Source organism: Diabrotica undecimpunctata, chromosome 5, assembly GCF_040954645.1.
Source record: "Diabrotica undecimpunctata isolate CICGRU chromosome 5, icDiaUnde3, whole genome shotgun sequence".
Lineage (NCBI taxonomy): Eukaryota > Metazoa > Arthropoda > Insecta > Coleoptera > Chrysomelidae > Diabrotica > Diabrotica undecimpunctata.
In genome coordinates, this window is record NC_092807.1 from 114,853,483 (window position 1) to 114,873,928 (window position 20,446).

At 33.7% G+C, this 20,446-nt stretch overlaps 1 protein-coding gene across 1 annotated transcript in view; it reads left to right on the top strand.

Annotated features, from left to right (window-relative positions):
- Window positions 1-20,446, top strand: part of Myo81F (unconventional myosin 81F) — a 178,973-nt gene that overhangs the window by 134,653 nt on the left and 23,874 nt on the right. The window contains exons 10-14 of the mRNA XM_072532583.1: window positions 1,102-1,844; window positions 2,843-3,176; window positions 10,046-10,246; window positions 12,423-12,833; window positions 17,326-17,685. Coding sequence (XP_072388684.1) covers window positions 1,102-1,844; window positions 2,843-3,176; window positions 10,046-10,246; window positions 12,423-12,833; window positions 17,326-17,685 — 2,049 coding nt within the window. The remainder of the gene's footprint in view (window positions 1-1,101; window positions 1,845-2,842; window positions 3,177-10,045; window positions 10,247-12,422; window positions 12,834-17,325; window positions 17,686-20,446) is intronic.

Consider the following 20,446-nt stretch of genomic DNA (forward strand, 5'->3'; position numbering starts at 1 on the left):
TAGTTTTCACAGACCTTAATCAATTCGACTACAAATTGTGATCAGTTTTAGAGGGCATGGTCTGTACAATACGTCACCATAATCTGGAGCCATTGAAGCATGCGCTGGTAGAAGCTGTGGACAATTTTCCCAAGGATGTCGTCCGTACAACGATCGATGAATGGCCTAATAAACTCTGATGCTGTATTCAGGTGAAATGGCGGCCTGAATTTTAAATGATGTTTTAGAACAAAAAAGACAGTTAAGATTTGATTTGTGTATAGTGCTTCCTCAAAGTACGATAGTCACACTAAACGTAGGAAAGTTAATGAACTCACTTCAACAATACGAACTCAATATAAGTTTATAAGTTTATAAGTTTATAATTAGCAAGAAAAGGATAACAGAAGGTCAACTCTACATCAATCAATTCCTTGTAGAAAGAGTGACGCACGACAACTACCTCGGCACCATAATAAATGATTTATGGACCAACAACCAGGAGATTAGAACACGCATCGGAAAAGCTAGATCCACCTTCAATCGGATGGGGGCCTTCTTCAAGAGTCACAACCTCTTTCTTGATACAAAAGTAAGAATGCTGCGATGCTACGTCTTCTCTGTCCTTTTTTATGGTGTTGAATCGTGGACCTTGAACGAAGATATGTGCAGAAAACTGGAAGCATTTGAGATGCGCGATAAACGTGAAATAATCAAATATTTTCCGTCCAAAGGAGTAATTATAAAAATAACTACATATGCACGCTAGGGCGCCATCTAAATTTTGGTTTCGAAAAATAAACAATCTTCGAATTTCGACTGTAGATGGCGCCATAGCTTTCGTATGTAGTTATTTTTATAATTACTTCTTTTGATGGAAAATATTTGATTTTATGTTTAGAGTTTCTATATAGTCGCTCTGAGAAGTCCTGATAAGAAGTCTTCGAATTTCGACTATTTAATTTTTTTTGTAGTTTGTAGTTCATTATATCAGTAATAAATGGTGCAAAAAATTTTCAAATTAGACCAGCAGTTTAAATTTTTTTAGTTCAATACCTTGTATCGATATTTATGCTAGGACGGCTTATAATCTTATAATCTATATTTTCGTAATTTTTGCAGTCAACTACTCCATGGTACGTGCGCTGCATCAAACCAAACAAACACAAACTTGCAGATAACTATGACGATCAGTTAGTATTAGATCAGCTCAAATATTTAGGAATGTTAGATATAATAAGGATACGAAAGGAGGGCTTCCCAATCCACATGAGCTTCGAAGATTTTGTGATTAGATATCATTGTCTGTCCAAAAATAGACTGCCTCCGGATATGACCAACGCTTGTCTTAATCTTATCGAGACGCACAATGTGCCAAAGACGGAGTGGCAGATGGGAAAAACCAAAGTGTTTTTGAGACCTCATGTTCATGAACCATTGGAAGAAGCTAGGAACAAATTAGTACGATCACAAGCTATATTAATACAAAAAACGTTTAGAATGTACACCAAACGGAAAGATTACTTAAAAATTAGAAATGCTATACTGAAGATACAACATGCCTACAAAGGCTGGAAACTGAGAATTGAATTCTTAAAGAAACGTAGAGCTGCTGTCGTCATTCAAAGTCATCTAAGAGGAGCTTTTGCTCGAGAAGTTGCCGCAGCGCTGAGGGAAATGCGTAGGGTTGAAGAAGAAATGAGAAAGAGAGAAAAGTTAGAAGAAGAACGGAAACAGAGGGAAGCTGAAAGAAAAAGAAAGGAAGAAGAGGAGGCTAAGAGATTGCAAGAACAAAATCAACTAAACGACATTCCACCTCCTCCCTCTTTTGCTCAGGAAACTGAAGATTTAGAAAAGTGCGAAAAGTAAGTATATTTTCTACAATTTGTTTTTATTATTAGATATTTTTGAGTACTATTCGACCTTGATTATATTGGTGTCCCTTCTATTGCGGTACTTAAAGTTAGTGTATTAGGAGGTTGCACTTAATGGAACATGTGTCCATTGACAGCAGTTTTGCATTAGCTGCAACTTTCTGTTCCATTGACGAGGGACTCCTCGTTTATTTATTTATTTATCTCATTTTTAATAGTTTTATTTATTTCATTTGATCCAAACCCACTAATCTATGTGGACTACTTAAAACCTTCGTCTTCCATAGTATCTCAAACTTGTCCAAATATTCGAAAACTACACAATTCTGTAATTTTAATTGATATTACTCATTGATATATATATATATATATATATATATATATATATATATATATATATATATATATATATATATATATATATGTATATATATATATATATATGTATATATATATATATATATATATATATATATATATATATATATATATATATATATATATATATATATATATATATATATATAAGGTTCTTGAACTCCTAAGTGGAGCATAGAGCTTCAGTGAAAATGCGCCATCGGGTTCTATTTTGCGCTAAGGCCTTCACCTCATTCCAAGACTTTCCTTGGCCTCTTATCTCGTCCATGATGGATCTTCTCCAAGTTTGTACTGGGCGACCTCTTTTTCTTTTCCCTTGGGAATTCCACTCTAGGGCAGTCTTTGCGATACTGGAACTATTTTTTCGGAGTGTGTGACCGATCCAAACCCACTTTCTGGACCTAATTTTATTTTGTACCCTCTTTTGTTCGGTCATGTGTAGCAGATCTTCGTTTCTGATGATGTTAGGCCAGAATATACGAATAATTCTTCGTAGACATTTGTTAACAAAGACCTGCAGTTTGTCTGTGAGGGTGTTTGTCACTTTCCAGGTTTCACATCCGTAGAGTAGAGTAGAACAGAACTCATTGATAATAAACATATTTTTACAGAGAAGCCGAACAAGAAATAGCGGCCCTATCACAGATGGCGGAACAACTAAAACATAACAGACAAGAAGTACCTGCCGAATCCGTAGATTTAGATAATCTCTTCGCCTTTCTTTCCGATGTTCAACCAGCTAACCGTAATAAAATCATTGAAGAAATCGGAGAAAAGATGGATGAGTTGGTCGAGGATCTTGACGTTGAGCTAGAGACGGTGATTCAACAGGAGTTAGAAGGATTGGCGCAAGAACAACAACAACCTACACCACCAAAGATGGGACTCCCGACCCTTCCGGAACCAACAGGCCCTCCTCCACCACCACCTCCAATTGATTTCCAGGTAAGAAACTGGAATTGTTAAGTTACCTTATATTGATTGACTAACATATGCTGGTATATATTAGCGCTCTAATAATCTAACTGGTGAAATACGTATATGCTCTTTGAATTGCTTGGGTGCAGCTAAAATCTGTAAAAATACGCAGAGTAATAAATCAATATTAAGTAAGTATTCAAAACATATCCAGGATGTACCGTAAAATTTAAAGTAAAACTTCTACACTTATCTATTCTCTTTCTCCCTGTAACATATGCATTAAAGGATTTTTCATTATTATTAAATAAAATACAGTCTATTTCCATGTTTCGTCTAGGTAATATATTTGTATAGAACAAGTATCGAAATCCAACTATCAGGAAACGCAAATATCGTATTATGGAAACATCCCCGAAGGAACCCGCATACATACAAGCTAGTAAAGCAGCATACGTGTCAGAATGCATACGAGACGTGATATGGAGAAATAAGAACTTGAGGGTAGAAGGAAAAACACGCGTATATAAGACTTGTGTATGACCAATATTAACCTATGCTATAGAAACAAGAGCAGAAATAACAATTACAAAGAAAAGAACCATAAAAATGAAAACACTGAGGGCGATAGTAGGTAAAACTTTTAAGAGACAGAATTCCTAATACACAAATCAGAGACATATGTAAAGTACATGATATCGTCGGATGGGGACGCCAAAGAAGACGAGAATGAAAACAACACATAAATAGAATGGGAAGAGCGATACTTATTCCCCAATAGTAAGAAATCGAAAGCCAGAAGGTAAAAGACCTCAAGGCCCCTGAAAGATGAAGAGACACCTGGCAGTCAACATCGCAAATACTGCTAAATCAGACCGGAAACCAAAGGGCTTAAGGCCTAACATACGTAAAAGAAGAAAAAAAAATATATTTGTCTGTTTGCTTCTCCGGTTTGTCTAATTTTCTTAAGCAGTTTCTTCTACAAACAATTATTTCTTTTTGTTGTAAATAGAGATTTTCTATTGTTTTTTTTTTCTTAAGCAGTTTCTTCTAAAACAATTATTTCTTTTTGTTGTAAATAGAGATTTTCTATTGTTTTTTTTCGTATTGAATTTCGTTCAATAAATAAACAACCACGTACTTTACGCCGTAGTCTTTGTTTGACCCACTTATTCGATCGACATCGATTTGAATTTGTCGTCGACATTTTAAAAAGTTTTGGGGAGTTGAACGAAGTCCAAATTTGCTGTTTTTTATTAATTAATAAATTGTGGATTTGGCAACACTAGCTAATTATACTGCAATGAAAATTAATCCTGGATTGGAAAAAAGGATGCCCAGAACCTGGGTATAATTTTGGGTAATGAAAAAATTAACCCAATGGGAAGTTTAATTTAAGTTACTTTAAGTTAGATGAAAAATTCCACGTTTACAGACAGAACTAAATCAAAAGTGAAAAATGCTCCACATTATGTTTCCTCTGAGTGACAACAAAAACTCAAGGATCCTACATTTTAGAGAATTCTCCTGAATTATTTTTTAGCACGTAGAAAAGGATCAGCCAATCGCTGGCCTATATTGATTGAAACTCAGTGATCATTTTAAAATTACTATGAGTGAAACAGAAAAGACGCGAACTAAAACGTTATACAGGATGGGAAAAAATGCTACAATACAGTATCATCAAAACTTGCACCCAATTTTTTTTCAATGGTACATTATAATTCAAAAGGCTGGTTTTGATTTGAAGCTAATATTCTTACTTTTGATAGTTTATCCAGCATCCATATTCTCTATAATATTTACTTAGCTTTTTCGGAATTAATATATTAATGTCACCACTAAAATAGTTAAAGAATTGCCGAAACGTCGTCATAATAATGGTATTTACCAAAACTATTTTGTTTGTACGTATATTTTTCATTCTTTTTTGTTTGTACGTACTTTTTGCCTACATTACGAGTATTTAATTGCTCAATAAATTTATTATATTAACAAAAGAGATCTACATTAATTTGCACTTTGATCATCAATTTTAATTACCCATCTTTCATATCCACAAGTAAAAAATAATCTTGTTACACAATCTTGTAGCAATTTCATCTGATGTAGGTATTAAAAAGTATTGTCTTTTAATAGCTTTGTTCAGCTACTTACGGTCTAAGTACAATCTTAAATCCTTGTTTTTCTTTTCAACAATTACAAGTGGGTTTAACCACTCTTTTGGTAGTTTTCTCTACTTTTTAAATCATACAATGATTTTCTAGTGGTTTTTATTTCTTATGTAAAGCTTGAGAAACCCTACAAACTGATTGAACATGAGGAACTGCATCTTTCTTTTTTTCTTTCAATGAAATGTAATAATCATTAGGAAATTGACCAAGTCCTTTAAAAACTGTGCTAAATGCTTCTACAAAATTAGTCATAATGTTGAAATCCACATTTATACTCCCTACCCAATTAACGAGATGGAGATTAATACAAGCATCCAACCCCAACAAAGGTATTTGGTATTAAACAACGACAACAACAAACTTAATATCTGAAGATGTAGTCCCTATTTTGCAATGAATTCTAATTTCTTCCACAGGTGTTCTGATCATAATTTTCATAATACACTATTGTAACATTTGTTTTATTTAATTTTTTTAAACCAAGATTTTGGATTTTGGTTTTTACATATCTACTCCCTTTCTGCTCGTTGACTTTCTCTGCTCCATAACGTTTATTTTTTTCTTGCCGCACACATCAGGAAAATTGTTCCTATTCATTCTGGAAACGGGCACAACTTTTACCATATGCAAGACACTTCTTTCCTTGTTGCTTGAACTCACAATAATTTCATACTTTTTGTGAAATATCTCTGTTTAACCTAACAGCATCTACTATTCATTCAGATGTAAATGCTTGTGCCTGAATTTTACCAGTTTCATTTAATCTGAATGTTATAATAGTTTTATGTAATATCAGTTTGGATTCTCTTAGAAGACTTTGTTTGTCTTTTATTCCAATAACAATTGTGTCTTTAACCATGTCGTCCTGATCTTTAGTCATTTTCACTGTCTTCTTTAACTCAGTTACGAAACAATCAAAATTTTGTCCGTCTTTTTGGACAATGCTGTTAAAATTAAACCGCCACTAAATAATATTTGACTTATGGTAGTAGTACTCTTAAAATTTATCCATGATCGGTTATAAATTTTTTAGTCTTCTTCTACACTAAATGTAAAGTGTTAAACAATTCTAATCCATTATCTCCAAATAAAGTCAAGAATGTTGCAAGTTTCTTTTTCCCAAGCTTGTCTTCTAAATCGGTGGCATCCATCATTTTATCATTCATCATTCAATCTTCGCTTGTCCACTGCTAGACATAGATCTCCCTCATAACTTTACGTCAGTTTCGATCGTTTTAGATCGTTTTTAGATCCAATTCCTATGACAACGTTTTAGATAGTCACTTTAACGTGTTGGTGAATGACTTGTGCTTCGGTAGACATCATCTCTTGGTCTCCATTCCAGTATCCGTCCATCTGTTATCTGTCATTCAAGCCAAGTGATTTGCCTAGTTCCACTTCACTTGATATTTTCTCTACATCATCGTCCACTCCTGATCTTTGTCGTAGCTGGCGGTTTGGGATCTTGTCTCGTATTGAAACGCCCAACATAACACGCTCCATCGCCCTTTGAGCCACACGGATCTTTTTCACTACATCCATATAAAGGTCAAATTTTCTAAAAAAATCTCCAGTTTACCGCCAAATTGCCATCATCTAATACAAGGTGTTTTGGGGGTTTAAATTGGTTTTACATTTCTCTAGACACAAATCTCTACAATTTTAAACTCCGGTCTGACCTGACAGCATGTAAGGTATATCTTGAGTTAAATAAAACTAGGAGTCTGGACTTAATGGTTGATTGAAACTAATTTTGTTAACGATAACTACATAATCTCTAACCAAGCGTTTTTAACTGGTGTCGTTAAGCTGGTGTGTAAGCTTATGTGTTATAGCTCCCAAGATCTGGTCCGTGGTCAACTTTGGTGGGAAACTCTGTAAATTATATCTAAAGTAGACATATTTTGGTACGGCTATGAAATTACTTCACGAGATTGATTTATTACTGTGTGTAATTATTTTATAGACTTATTTAACAGTACTTCTTACATTGCACCACATATTATTAAATATATACATTTTATAATAGTTTATAATTTCATTTTCTATTACTACTATGTATAATATTAGTTAGTCATATTTCATCGCTTTGTAACTCGTTTCATAACGGCATTCCATTTAATAATATAACACAATATATCAAATAATTTTATTATCACCAAATAGTACGACAGTCAACAAAGTTTATAAGAAGAAGCAGTAGTTGGAAATTAGTCAAGAAAATGTTATTAAAACTAATGTTTGTGATTTTTCAAGAAATATGTTTCAAAAATAATAGATGATTCTAATAATTTTAATCATTAAGAAATCTTGTTGAAAAGATAACGAACCTCCACTTCAATATTTTAGATTATGTCTGAACTACCTTTGTCCCTTTCTTATAGATCATTTTTGTGTATAGTATTTCATTTTGTTATCCAGGTATAGAAAACTTTAAGGATTACACTGGAGAATTTACTATAGTATGCCTTTCATAGTATGTCCCGTTCATTCATATGTATCTTGCCAATAGGAGGTATTGAGGGCTCTCATTGTCTCCCCTCTGTCTTTGTCTGTTTCTTTCCCTAGCTCTTCCTCCCTAACCTCCTCACTCTCTCACTCTCTCTCTCGCTCTCTCGCTCTCTCTCTATCTCTCTCTTCAGTCTTTGCTCTCTGGAGGAAGTGTAGAGGTCTTCGTAATATTGTATATGGTCTGTCTCTGTAGACTTCTGTCTACATTGTGCATAGGTTTTCTTTGCAATTTCCAGTGATTAGGTCAATCCATTTTGTTGGAGATCTTCCTCGTGGTTTTTGGCGTTCTACCTTCCGTTGAATGATGAGTCTCTTTAGCAGAAAAGATCAAGGAAACAAAAGAAACTGGAACAAAATTACTTCACCTCCTCTGGAATCAAATATGACACTCCAGGCCCGAAACTAAAACTACCAACCATGAACCGAATTGAAACATGCAATGTGGATACATAGGCGAATGTTAAAAGTTTCTTGGACAGCACATAACTAACACCGAAGTACTAAGAAGAATCAACAAGAATAGTGAAGTAGTTCTTTTTCTTTGTGACATACAGTTCCAGCGTATAGACGTTTATCTGCCATTTATTCGCATTTGTCCTCTACTTTGAAAGTTTCACGTGCATTTCGAATTCCGCGCCAAATTAGAGAACTACTAAAAACTGTTAAGTGTAGGAAAACATCTTATTTATAGCATATATTGAGACGATATTGATATGAACTACTACAGCTGATTCTCAATGGAAAGTAGAAGAGGTGTAGGCAGGAAGCAAGCTTGTTGGCTGAGAAACATTCCAGATTGGACTGAAATACCAAAGACCGCATAATTTTGATGTAGGACAAAAAGAAAAAGATGTATAAAGTATCTTATTCCTTCAAAAGTATGTACTTCGGTCACTAGGTCTTTGGGTCGTGCTGTTTGCATCTTAGTTATAACTTTCCTATACTTATTTTTACTTATATTAACCTGTAGCCCCTTTATTTTTATTGCTATTTAAACCCCGTTAGTGACGATAGAGGGATAGGGATGACTGGAGAGAAATTCTTGAGGAGGCTAGGACCCGCGCAGGGTTGTCAAGCCAGAATAATGATGATGATTTGAACACCCTTAACGCTTGGATTAGATTCGCGTTTTTTTTTGCTATGATGTAGATGCCATCAGAGAAATGTTGTAGCGAAATAAATTTAATTTGTTGCCATTTAATTTGTTAACAATGGAAATAGTTACCACGGTTGGGCTAGGAAGAACTGTACCTAATGGAAGATAAAAAATGCTCTGGTGATTGACAACACGGCTACATAAATAAGAATACTACGGTCCGGGCTTCAGTCTGCCCGAGGTGTCTTAGTCGGGGTTTGACAGAGCTAGACCATAAGAGATTCTTAGGATTCAAGAAGCTTAGGAAATATATTCCCAAATTAATAAAAGGTAAAAGATTTTTAGAAGCGAAGAGTTGGCAACTCGACAAAACACAGAATCAACTCAGCTATTGAGTTGTTTCTGAAAAGGAAAGACTCATATGAAGAGAATGTGTCCTCAGTATGCCAATTAGAAAGCGAACCATGCCACAGTATAAAGAGGTTCCATGCAGGTTCCAAGAGTGACCATGCACTCTCTGCGGATTTGTTAGCCATGGACGTAGCTAAAAGATTTTCTGAGAGGAAAACATTGAGAGAAATTGCAAGATGATTGGACATGTTTCAATGTTGCATAGGAGATATGATAAGCTATCTTCTTAGCATAATTCTATCTATGTCTGGGTCTTGACAATCCGTTCAGCACTCTAACCTACTCTACTTTTAGAGTGTTGTTTTTACTACTTTCCTTAAGTACACCAGGATATTGAATTCTACCGTGACTTTGTAAAGCAAATTTATTTCTATGCTATCATAGGCGCATCTTGACTTCAGAAACAGAGGTGGGTGTCAATTCCATATTCATAATCTAAAGCTTGTCTTAGAAAGAATATTTAATTGATCGATGATTTTTCTTTTGCGAAATCCATACTGATATCTACCTATTACGTTTTCACAGAATCAAAATCATAGAGAATATTTCATAGGTCACATTCAGAAGAGTAATTCCTTTGTAATTGTTACAGATTATTTGATTTCCTTTCTTGTCAATAGGTAAAACACACACACCCAAATTTGAAATTCCAAATAAAGTTGAAACCAAATTTCTTCCTCCACAAACGTCACAATTAATTTCAGGTTGCACCAGAACCACCACCAGTACTGGTCGAAACAGAAACAAAGAATACTACAGACGAACCAATCTATGAAGCTGTTCTTCCAAGGGAAGAACCAGTTCCTGTTTGTGTTTCTCCTCCTCCTCTTCCAGCACCGCCAAGCCGATTATCTTCAGAATCTCCGAAACCTACTCCTTCTGTATCGAGATCCAGTAGTGGAGTGGTAAGTGTAAATGTAGGACCGGTTAGATAAAGATGAGATGTTTATGTATATAGTTTTGTAGATGGTTAGTTTCATCGTTTGAACTTAATGCTTATTTATATAATTAAGAATATTTCATTAAACTTTTACTAATATTCTGTTCCTTTTCTGCTTTGCTTTTATTATATATTTAACATTTACTTTTTTTATATTTATTTATACATTTTTTTTATCGCACTGCATAATTGCTCCGATAATCTTATCTCTTATCCGGTAAAGTTATTTATTTAATAAAAGGAATAAATATAATTGCTATCCAATACCTTATGTAGGACGAACAGTCCTGGAATCTGGAAAAAAAATCCTCCAAACCTCACATATTCGTTCACAACTATTGTCCTCTATTCACCAGTCAATTCGATCTTCTCGCAGTCTTTATATTATACAGGGTGACTCATAAAAGTGGACCAAATTGCAATTGTATGTTCAGCAATCAAAAATAATATCATATTTTTATATTAAAAAAAAATTGTCCATAAATCCAATTTTTATAAATATCTGCCTAAAACTAAAGTAATAGCTCTTTTTAATACCTAACGATAAAGTGACATGTAGGGATTGGTACATGTGGCAAGCTTATATATATATATATATATATATATATATATATATATATATATATATATATATATATATATATATATATATATATTTAACATGTACATGGCGTCATATCATACCTCATATTGAACTGAAGAAATCATCGATAACTTGTTTCTCAGTCAATAATTCCCAATGTACTTGTATAAACAACAAGAAACAGCCAAAGCCAAACCGTATGTGGTTTTACTTCACCCACTAATTTTGATCTCTTCAATATGCAGCCCTAGGGTACGTGGGTTTACAAATCACTGGTTTTGAATCCCAATAGTTGAAGCCATAGGGTATGTGTGTTTAATAATCACTGTTTTTGGATAATATAATTGTAATATCTCATTTCTGCGCCATTTCTATAGTATTTTTCACAGTAAAATCATTTCACGGCACGATTTATACAAACTGACGTCACTTGTATTTAAAATTTCCATAACATTAACCTCAGAGTTAAAATTTCCCTAACACAGCTAAAAAATACGACACACATACGGAGCTGCCCGATCTTTCATTATTGGCGTCAACATGCTATTAGAATAAGAAAAATGTAATCCTAATTACATTGAGAATTTTAGACTGAACTCAAATGACATTTGGGTGTGTGACCAGAAATTTTGTTTATGTTTCTTTTCATTTGTGTATCTTTTTGATTCGCAATATAAATATGCACGTATTCAATATACTTCAATTGCTTTAAAAACTAATTATTGTTGTGTAATGTGATTGTGTTTGAAAAATGCCAAAAACAACTGAATAGTCGCTATAAAGAGTTAGTGGCAAATTATACATTTTTATGAGATCTTCTATGATATTATGTTATAGATTTAAAGTATCTCGTTTTGCACATTATTGAAAAGCGAAAACAGAAATTTCGAAAATGTGAATATGTTCTTTAATTGAAAAATCCATTTGACTGTAATAAAAAAGTGTTAGTGTATAAAAAATAACAGTTTTTTAGTGTATTCTTAAATAGTTGACATTTAACAATTTCTCACTTTTTAACTACTCTACGATTTGGCAACGCGTGGGGTTCTGACGCCGCAAATCTGGAATGATGTGAAATGATTTTTGTATGAAAAATTCTATAGATCGCGTGTGAGTGACATAGAACCCACGGTAAACATAGCTCTGCCTTCTATTAAATGCAATTTATAAAATATTATAGAATATTTTTATTTACAGAAATATTATTATAAAACAGTTTAAAAAAATATTACAGACCATTATACAGGACTAGTCAACTTGTTAACTTAAATATTATTTTTGGCTTCTGCGAAATGATTGTGCCTTCTTAATCTTAAATTGGTCTGAAGAAATGACGCGTATTTTCATCAGACTTTTATTGTGGGCGTTTTGTATAAATTAGATAAAGTGATGATGGTCTTCCATTTGTTTAGTCTCTTTGACCATTCAATCTATTTCTAAATCAGTCTAACTTATTTTTATATATATAGCAAAGATCCAGTGCAACTCTTATTACAATATTAAATTTGTTATTTTTCTTAAATATCTTATTAAATGTTTATCTTGTATTTGATTACAGCATCCAACTTGGCGATATTCACACGATCATCAACAACAACTACAGCTGCAACAACAGCAGCAACAACAGCAAATGCTTCAACAGCAAGAAATACAAAATAACGCCGAGAAAGAACAGAGACGCAAATTCCGGGTAGAAAAGAAATTACAAGAACTTAACGAAAATAATGAAAATGAGAAAATCACCGATGATATTCAACTAGATATGGTGGAATTTGCTAATAATTATTTCAACGCTCATGAAAGAAGTCCTGAAGGTACTATAATGGCCACCTTAACGAGGAAGAGACAAAGCTCAGAAATGATTCCTAAGGAAGAGATGGTTATATACTATAAAGGGAATTCAATACCAAATTCCCATATTCATTTATATGATCCAGACAATATAAATATTGCTTGCAGTATATTCCGGGTAAGTTAAAATTATCCGGTTAGTTCACGTTTATGTTTAATTTGATAAATTTCTTCATCCTAGATACCTACGGTATCAAAAAGATTGAGCCCAGGTAGGTATCTTTCCGTCATTACTAGCTGACTTGATAGGCTGGAGAACTCCCAAAACAAATTTGGTACACATCTTGACGTCGAGAGTAGTACAGCTTTACAGTACAGTAGGATCGACTCGAGTAGTAGGGAGAATAATAGATATCGTCTGGGTATTTTTCATTCTCTATTGTCTCCGTATTTGAATTTCCAGATCCCTGTACTTGGCGATTTTTTGATATATGTAACACGTAGATTATTTTTGATATCACCACATCAATTAGTGTTGTTTGTCTAGTTACTTCATTAAATAGTATGAGATCTGAGGTGTATTATGCGCTACTGGCTGGTGTGTGAGCACACTGTCAGAGACGTATTGATAATAAGGGATATGGTTTGTTTGGAGAAGTCGCAGTTTGATGGTTATCTCTTGATGAAGGATCTTTCCTACTGAGTCATACCGTTCCTTATATTCAGTTTCAGCAAATGCCTGGCAGCCCCCAGTAAGATGTTATATGGTTTCTTTAGCTTGGCATCCATATCGGCATTTGTCATTTTGGACCTGAGGGTCTTTGACGATATATTTCAGGTAATTTTTGGTTGGTATAACGTGATCCTGAATGGCGAGTAATGAACCTTTTGTTTCATAGAACATCTTTCCTGATGTCAGCCAAGAGTTCGACGCTATATTGTCGACATAGTCTTGATTGACCTAATTGCGATGTCTCCCGTATGCAGTGGTTTACCCATTCAGGTGCACATTTTTTCATCCCTAGAAAGGTGGTTTATTGGCATTTCTGGTTTCCTCAATTTAAGCGGTGTTGTGTCATTTACTGCACAAATCGCGCGATGTAAAGTGGATGTCTCAGCCTGTATCTGAAAATAAGTTCTTAAATTAGTAATCTGTTTTTAAAATTACTCACTTATATCCATAAGTCCTCTTCCTCTTATATACCGCGGTAATATCGTTCTATCTACAGCACTACGAGGATGGTGTTTTTGTGCCTTTGTGAGGTGTGTTCGTACTTTTCGCTAAATATTGTCTATATCTGTTTTAGTCCACTTAACAGTACCAAATGAATAGCTAAGCGCGGAACATGCGTAGGTGTTTAATACCCTAAACAAGTTTTTACTGTTAAGATATGAGCGGAGCAGCTGTTTTACTCTTCGTATGAACACTGAAGTTAATTTGATTTTCATTTGTTTATGGTCAATTTTCCGCGCTGCGTTACTCCAAGATATTAATACATGTCATTTTCACCTATAGCCTCGATGTTTTGACCATTTTGCATATCGAATCCTCTTGGCTGAACCTTTCCTCTGACTATATTCAAAACAAGGCACTTATCTAGACCGGAGTACATACTAATATCACCAGAAAAGTTTTCTACAGTTTTTAGCATCTGATCTAGTTGGTTTCGAGTGAAAGTCATTAATTTCAAATCATCCATACACAACAGAAAGCCATTCATGCGGCACTGAGTCAAAGGATTTCTTGTAGTCAATACAAGCTATAGAGACGTTCCTTTTTTTGGTGTATGCCTGGTTAGAGATGACTGAGTCGATGATAGTTTGTTCTTTGGAATCCATGGAACCCTTAGCGCATCCTTTCTGTTGAGGCTCTATGATATTGTTTATAGCACAGTGTTAGTAGATACGCTGGGCTACACAGGATGTGACCAATTTGTACAAAGTTGGAACACAAGTAATTGGGCGATACTTGGTTGGATCTTGGGTGTTATTTTGATCCTTTGGTATTAAATAAGTTGCTCGCTGTGTTAGGAATGATGGTATTTCCGGCGGATTAGAAATAGTGTGATTAATTTGTAACGTAAGCAAACTATTTACTTATTTACATAAATAATCCAGGCGGCTTCGCTCGTGTCGAAAGAAAATTGGGTGTTGTTCTTTCAAAATTCATATAAAATCTGTTTGTATGATCTTTAAAATTAAAATGAATTGGGCGCCAGCCGTTATTTACCCTCGTAAAGAAACGGGCTCAGACAGAGAAATAAAATGGAAAATTTAAAACAAAACTAACCTTTATTATTTTGTAACGAATAAAAAAAATATAAAATTTGTACAACCTGAATTATCGAAATGCTTGTGTGGCTTGTAGAAACGATATAATTTTTACCAACTAGGTACTCAGGCTGGGATTTCAGAACGTTGAATCCATCGGCAGCAGAAACATAATATCCACAGTTTGGTATAAGTGCCACAAAAGGCACTTATACCAAACAACGGTAATTCTTCGCATTGTTGAAGGCTTTATGTAATGGCGGCTCACTATACATTCTGGTTTCAGAACACATACCATAAATATATAATTAAGATAACCTCGGCCCAATAAACATAGTTCTGGTAACGATTAGGACTCCCAGTAAGGGTCTAAAATAAAGATTTATTTTATTATATTTATTTATTTATATAAATATAAAAGAGAAAAGAAATGTTTCGGCCAACCTCGTCAAGAGACCACTCAAACAAAATTTCGTCCTGTCTGCTGGACGTTCAAACAGAGAAAGGGAAGATGAATTTCGCGGAGTTTACGAACGCTCGGATTTTGAGGCAAAGGTCTGAGTTGTTAGGAACTACAGTTGGTTCCTTGAGGTAATTTAGATGCTTAGCGTGAGCAAGATTAATTTGGATATTTACTAGGAATTATAATAATAAAGTTTTGAAACTTGTGAAACGGTTACAAATTAATACTGATACGCACTCATGAATACTCCAGAACTTCTTAAGCGAAAAGTTTTGAACTCTGTCTGGTCCAGGACATTTCCAGTTATGAAGATCTTTGACAATATATGAAACTTCTTTAGTAGTAAAGGGTTCGTAGGGAGTAGTAACATAGTGTTGACAGTTATGCGCCGAATCTTTGATCCATCCAGTATTGGCGTTAAGAGCAGCTGGGATCGAAAGTTGTTTTCCCCAAAACTCATGAGTTTTTTCATGGATAGGATTATTATGATTACTATTATTATAATTACCTATAAATAACTATGTTTCTGACACATTTTTTGATGCTCGTAGAAGGTTATGAATTGCCTTCTTGTATAATACAAATTTAATTATGTTAAAAGTACAATAATATCAACTGAAGGAGATAACCTGTGGACTCTAAATATTATAGAGTTTAACTATCATCACGAGGGTTCTAAGACCAATTTTTAAGACAAGAGTTTTTCTTCAAGAAAAAAAAAATGCACAAGAAAATAAAACCAAAGAAGAGCTCCTGCTACAAAAAAAATAGATAATAATATGATCTGATGAAGAAGAAGGGTTCTGTGACCCCAGTTCGATAAGGTTTTTTTTATCAGTATATATTTAACACTATCAAGAAAATTTAAAGAATAACGACTGGCTTAAATTTAGTTCTACAGAAGTCTTCAGAGTAGATAGAGAGAGAGAGAGAAACAGAGAAAGAGAGAAAGAGAGAGAGAGAGAGAGAGAGAGAGAGAGAGAGAGACAGCAGTAGATAAAGAAAATATAGTGATGATGATATCCAACCTCCGATTGGGTGACGGCACTTAAAAGAAAAAGAACAAAGCATAAGAATATAAGACGAAGTAGACGTGTGGACAAAAATTCAATAGGGGTTTTCCTTACTCCAAGAAGAATCCATTTATCAATTTTAAGGAATCTAGCACTTGCTTTTGAAACAAAAAACGAAAAAGGCATAAGAAGAGGAGAAGCAAAAGAAAACCTGGTACCAAACTTCAAGACTCTAGGACTTTTCCTTTACTAAAAACAAAAAGGCATAAGAATATGAAAATAAAAAGATCACCTGTTGTCCCAAAGTTTAATAAGGTTGTTTAATACATCTTAAGGAACCTATGTACCAAGTTTCAAGACTCCTAAGTCTTTTACTTCAAGAAAAAAGTCATAAGAATATGAAAAGAAGAAGAAAAATACATGTTAACTCTGAAAATTCAATAGGGTTCTTTCTTACATTAAAAAGAATATATGTGACTACACGACTCTAGGACTGAATATGAAAAGAAAAAAATCACTCTTTTGCCAAAATTAATAAGGTACTTTCTTACACCAAGAGGAGCCTATGAAGTTCATACCAAGAGGAACATATGTATTAAGTTTTAAGACTCTGGCACTTTTACTTCAAGAAAAATGAAAAGGCAATAAAAAACAAGATAGATTTTGGATTAGATATTGCAAATACATAAAGCACTAAAATCGGCAATATTGCCTCGTACGTGGTAGTGGTAATTCTGCGATCCCCTCCGCTCCGACACCTAGACTCCTAGACAGAAAACAAGAAAACCATAGTAACACATAACGAGGCAAGGGATATGCAACTCCGTCCGTTGATTTTTGCTTTGCTTACGTACACCCGGTTCATTTCTTATAACATAAACTCGATAAGAATACACGTATTATTTTAATTTATTTTATTTCAGGATTTAAACAAATATATAAGGGGAGAACTGAATGGGGAACGTGAACTGCAAGTTATTCAGTCAATCGTAGGATATGCATTAGAACGAGAAGAACTAAGAGATGAAGTATTTGTTCAATGCATTCGTCAAGCCACGAATAATCCAAGCACAGAAGGAACCGAAAGAGTATGGTTGTTGTTGTGTCTGTGTGTGGTTTCTTTTCAACCATCCAAATTATTATATAGATATTTTGTATCTTTCCTAAAAAAAAATATTGTACATCCCGGAAGAATCAGCCAATACGTTCAATGGTGTTTGGACAATTGCAATAACAACAAAGTTTCCGTTCGGGAGCATCCTCCATCATCAGTAGAAGTAGCTGTAAGTACATATAAATTCCCAACACTAGCTAATTGTTTGTAATTGGATAAATTTCATCAACCTAATTACTGTTTATAACTTAAGGTACACGTTATTTAGTAAACTTCATTCACAATTATAAGAACTGACTTATGCAGAATTTAAAAGTAACCCGCTGATAAAGTCGACGCCATAAAGTGATTTGCCTCTTCAGGTAAATAGTAAAAAGGGCCGGCTTAACGAATTTTATATTTTATTTGGCATTTACATTACATATTTAACTTAAATAAATATCTAGATAATTAAGGGAAAAATACATAAACTGATAACTTATTCAATATACAAAATCAACAAATGCAAAAGTATTTTTTTATTTACTTTTTACTTTAAATGTATTATTTAATTATTAGAAGGCCATGAATCTAAACTTGGACATAATCTTTAATACCTACAAACATTTTAAAATAACATTTTCTTGTACTTATATCTAAATTTAAAATCACTTCAGTATTAATTAATAATTATGATTTTCCCTATCTACCACTTAATATTTTATAAGATTATTGATTAATTATTTTATGTGATGCACAACCTTTAGTGAAGAATAAGTTTTTTTCGTGAAATTATTACTAAAGAAATTTATCATTTTTTGCCAACTTTTTCAGACATGAAACGGAAAAGTTAAACATAACATGTCAACATGAATAAATATGAACCTTTTAAAACGAGTAAATCGGTACTCACCTGAGGGACCGCAAACATTCGGATACAATTAGCGTCCCTTTGTAAAGACAATGACGTCGACTTTACTAAAGTAACAAGACATTTACTTAACACAGAGACTACACATTACTCCCCTGAGTTAGTGATAAGTTATAGTCTAAAAAAATCATTATGAAATTGACTGGCCAGTTGGTTGTGAAAACCAGTGCCAATAAAACACAAAACACACACACACACACACACACACACACACACACACACACACACACACACACACACACACACACACACACACACACACACACACACACACACACACACACACACACACACACACACACACACAAAACGAGTATAAATATTACATCACATAGATATTATGTTAAATCTGTGTCACTATCACTGTCGTCTTTTAAATTGATGATAATATTTTGTATGTTATATGTAGGAAAATATGCTTTAGATGGCGTATCGTGTGTATCAAACCACGTTTCATTTCAATAAATAATAGGTCCATTCTCTCGACGACACTGTTTAATTTTGTTTAAATATTCCATTCGCCATATCCGTAAACGATTGGATTCCATAAGTACCTGTCTTTTATCTACTTTTTTTTATTTAAACCCTATACGTTGCAAACACTTCCAAACAGTTGTTCTACCGCACTTAATTTCAGTGTTGTCGACGTGAAGCCTGTCAACTAATATATCTAGTGTGGGTACAATTTGTTCTTCATACAAGGCATACACTTTGCGACGAATAAGATCTTCATCTGCACGATCGAGCTTCCGAGAAATACTGTTATCCCGTCTTATTAATCTTGGTATAATAGAATTAGTTACAATTTTTCTGACTGTGGATAATGGTTTTTTAGTCAAAGTTGCCGTTTCATGTAAGGCTTCGTTACTGTTCATATTTTTTTCGACAAGAGTTTGAAAAACATTAGCAATAATTTGTTTTGCATCAGTAGATAAATGTATTCGTTGGCGCTGTTCAGGTTCTAATACTTGAATGAGATCACCTCCTTGTCGATTTGCTTCCGGTTCATTAACTGGCAGAATTGCCCTATTATCATCTGGACTCCAGGGACGCCACATTGTTTCATACAATAAAGGTAAATTTGACTACGTGGATTCACCGGCAAGTGTACACACTCTAAAAAAATAAACACTTTTATTACAATACTCAACTAATTTTTTGCACAAACTGAACACTGAAACTTTACAACCAATTCCGTCGAAGCAGACTTTTAAGTATTAGTTTGTCATCGTACAACTCTCTTTAAATTAAAAAACAATTAACGATAAGTAACAGGTAGAAAGTTATATAAATTCCAAGTAATTTGTTAATAGGTCAATTAAGTTAAACGTTTACTCATTATAACTGTATATACGGGTTTGTCAGTTCTAATGTGTTTGGGATATTACCCGTTTTCCCAAAATTTATTAATTTCCACCACCGGTCCAGTCAATTTAACTAAATTGAGATCTTCATAATTTTGGGCGCTTTTATTTCGTTGAGACTTAAAATAATGATTAATAAAAGAATACAATAATTATGGGAAATTTGTATGTTTATAAAAAGAGTTTTTTGACATTACGCTTGAATGATAATATTTGATCTGATTATATATACTAACCTACAGTTGACTTGGCTATATGCCGGTCCTGTCAGCTTGGACAGCTGTGATAATTATACAACAATAGAGTACTTACAAGGGATTATTCAGTTTTACAGCTGTTATTAAAATAACTTTTATAATGAGACACTAAATTTCTGGATACAGTATAACTTAAAGCATTTTCACTTAATTTAAAGCTCATCATAATTTTCTAAATAATGAAGTAAGTTCTACTTACCGAAATTTTAGACATGGGATTCTGTTTGTTAATTCTCTTGAAATTTGTAATAATTGGATATAGGCAATAAATTAGAGCTAGCGGAAATGGAAACTATGGAATTTTACCCTTTTATCCAAAAAATCCGGATCTTATTTTCACAATAACAAAAAACACACTATACTATGGTTGTGGTGTCGGGGATAGGAATTTCTCCATAT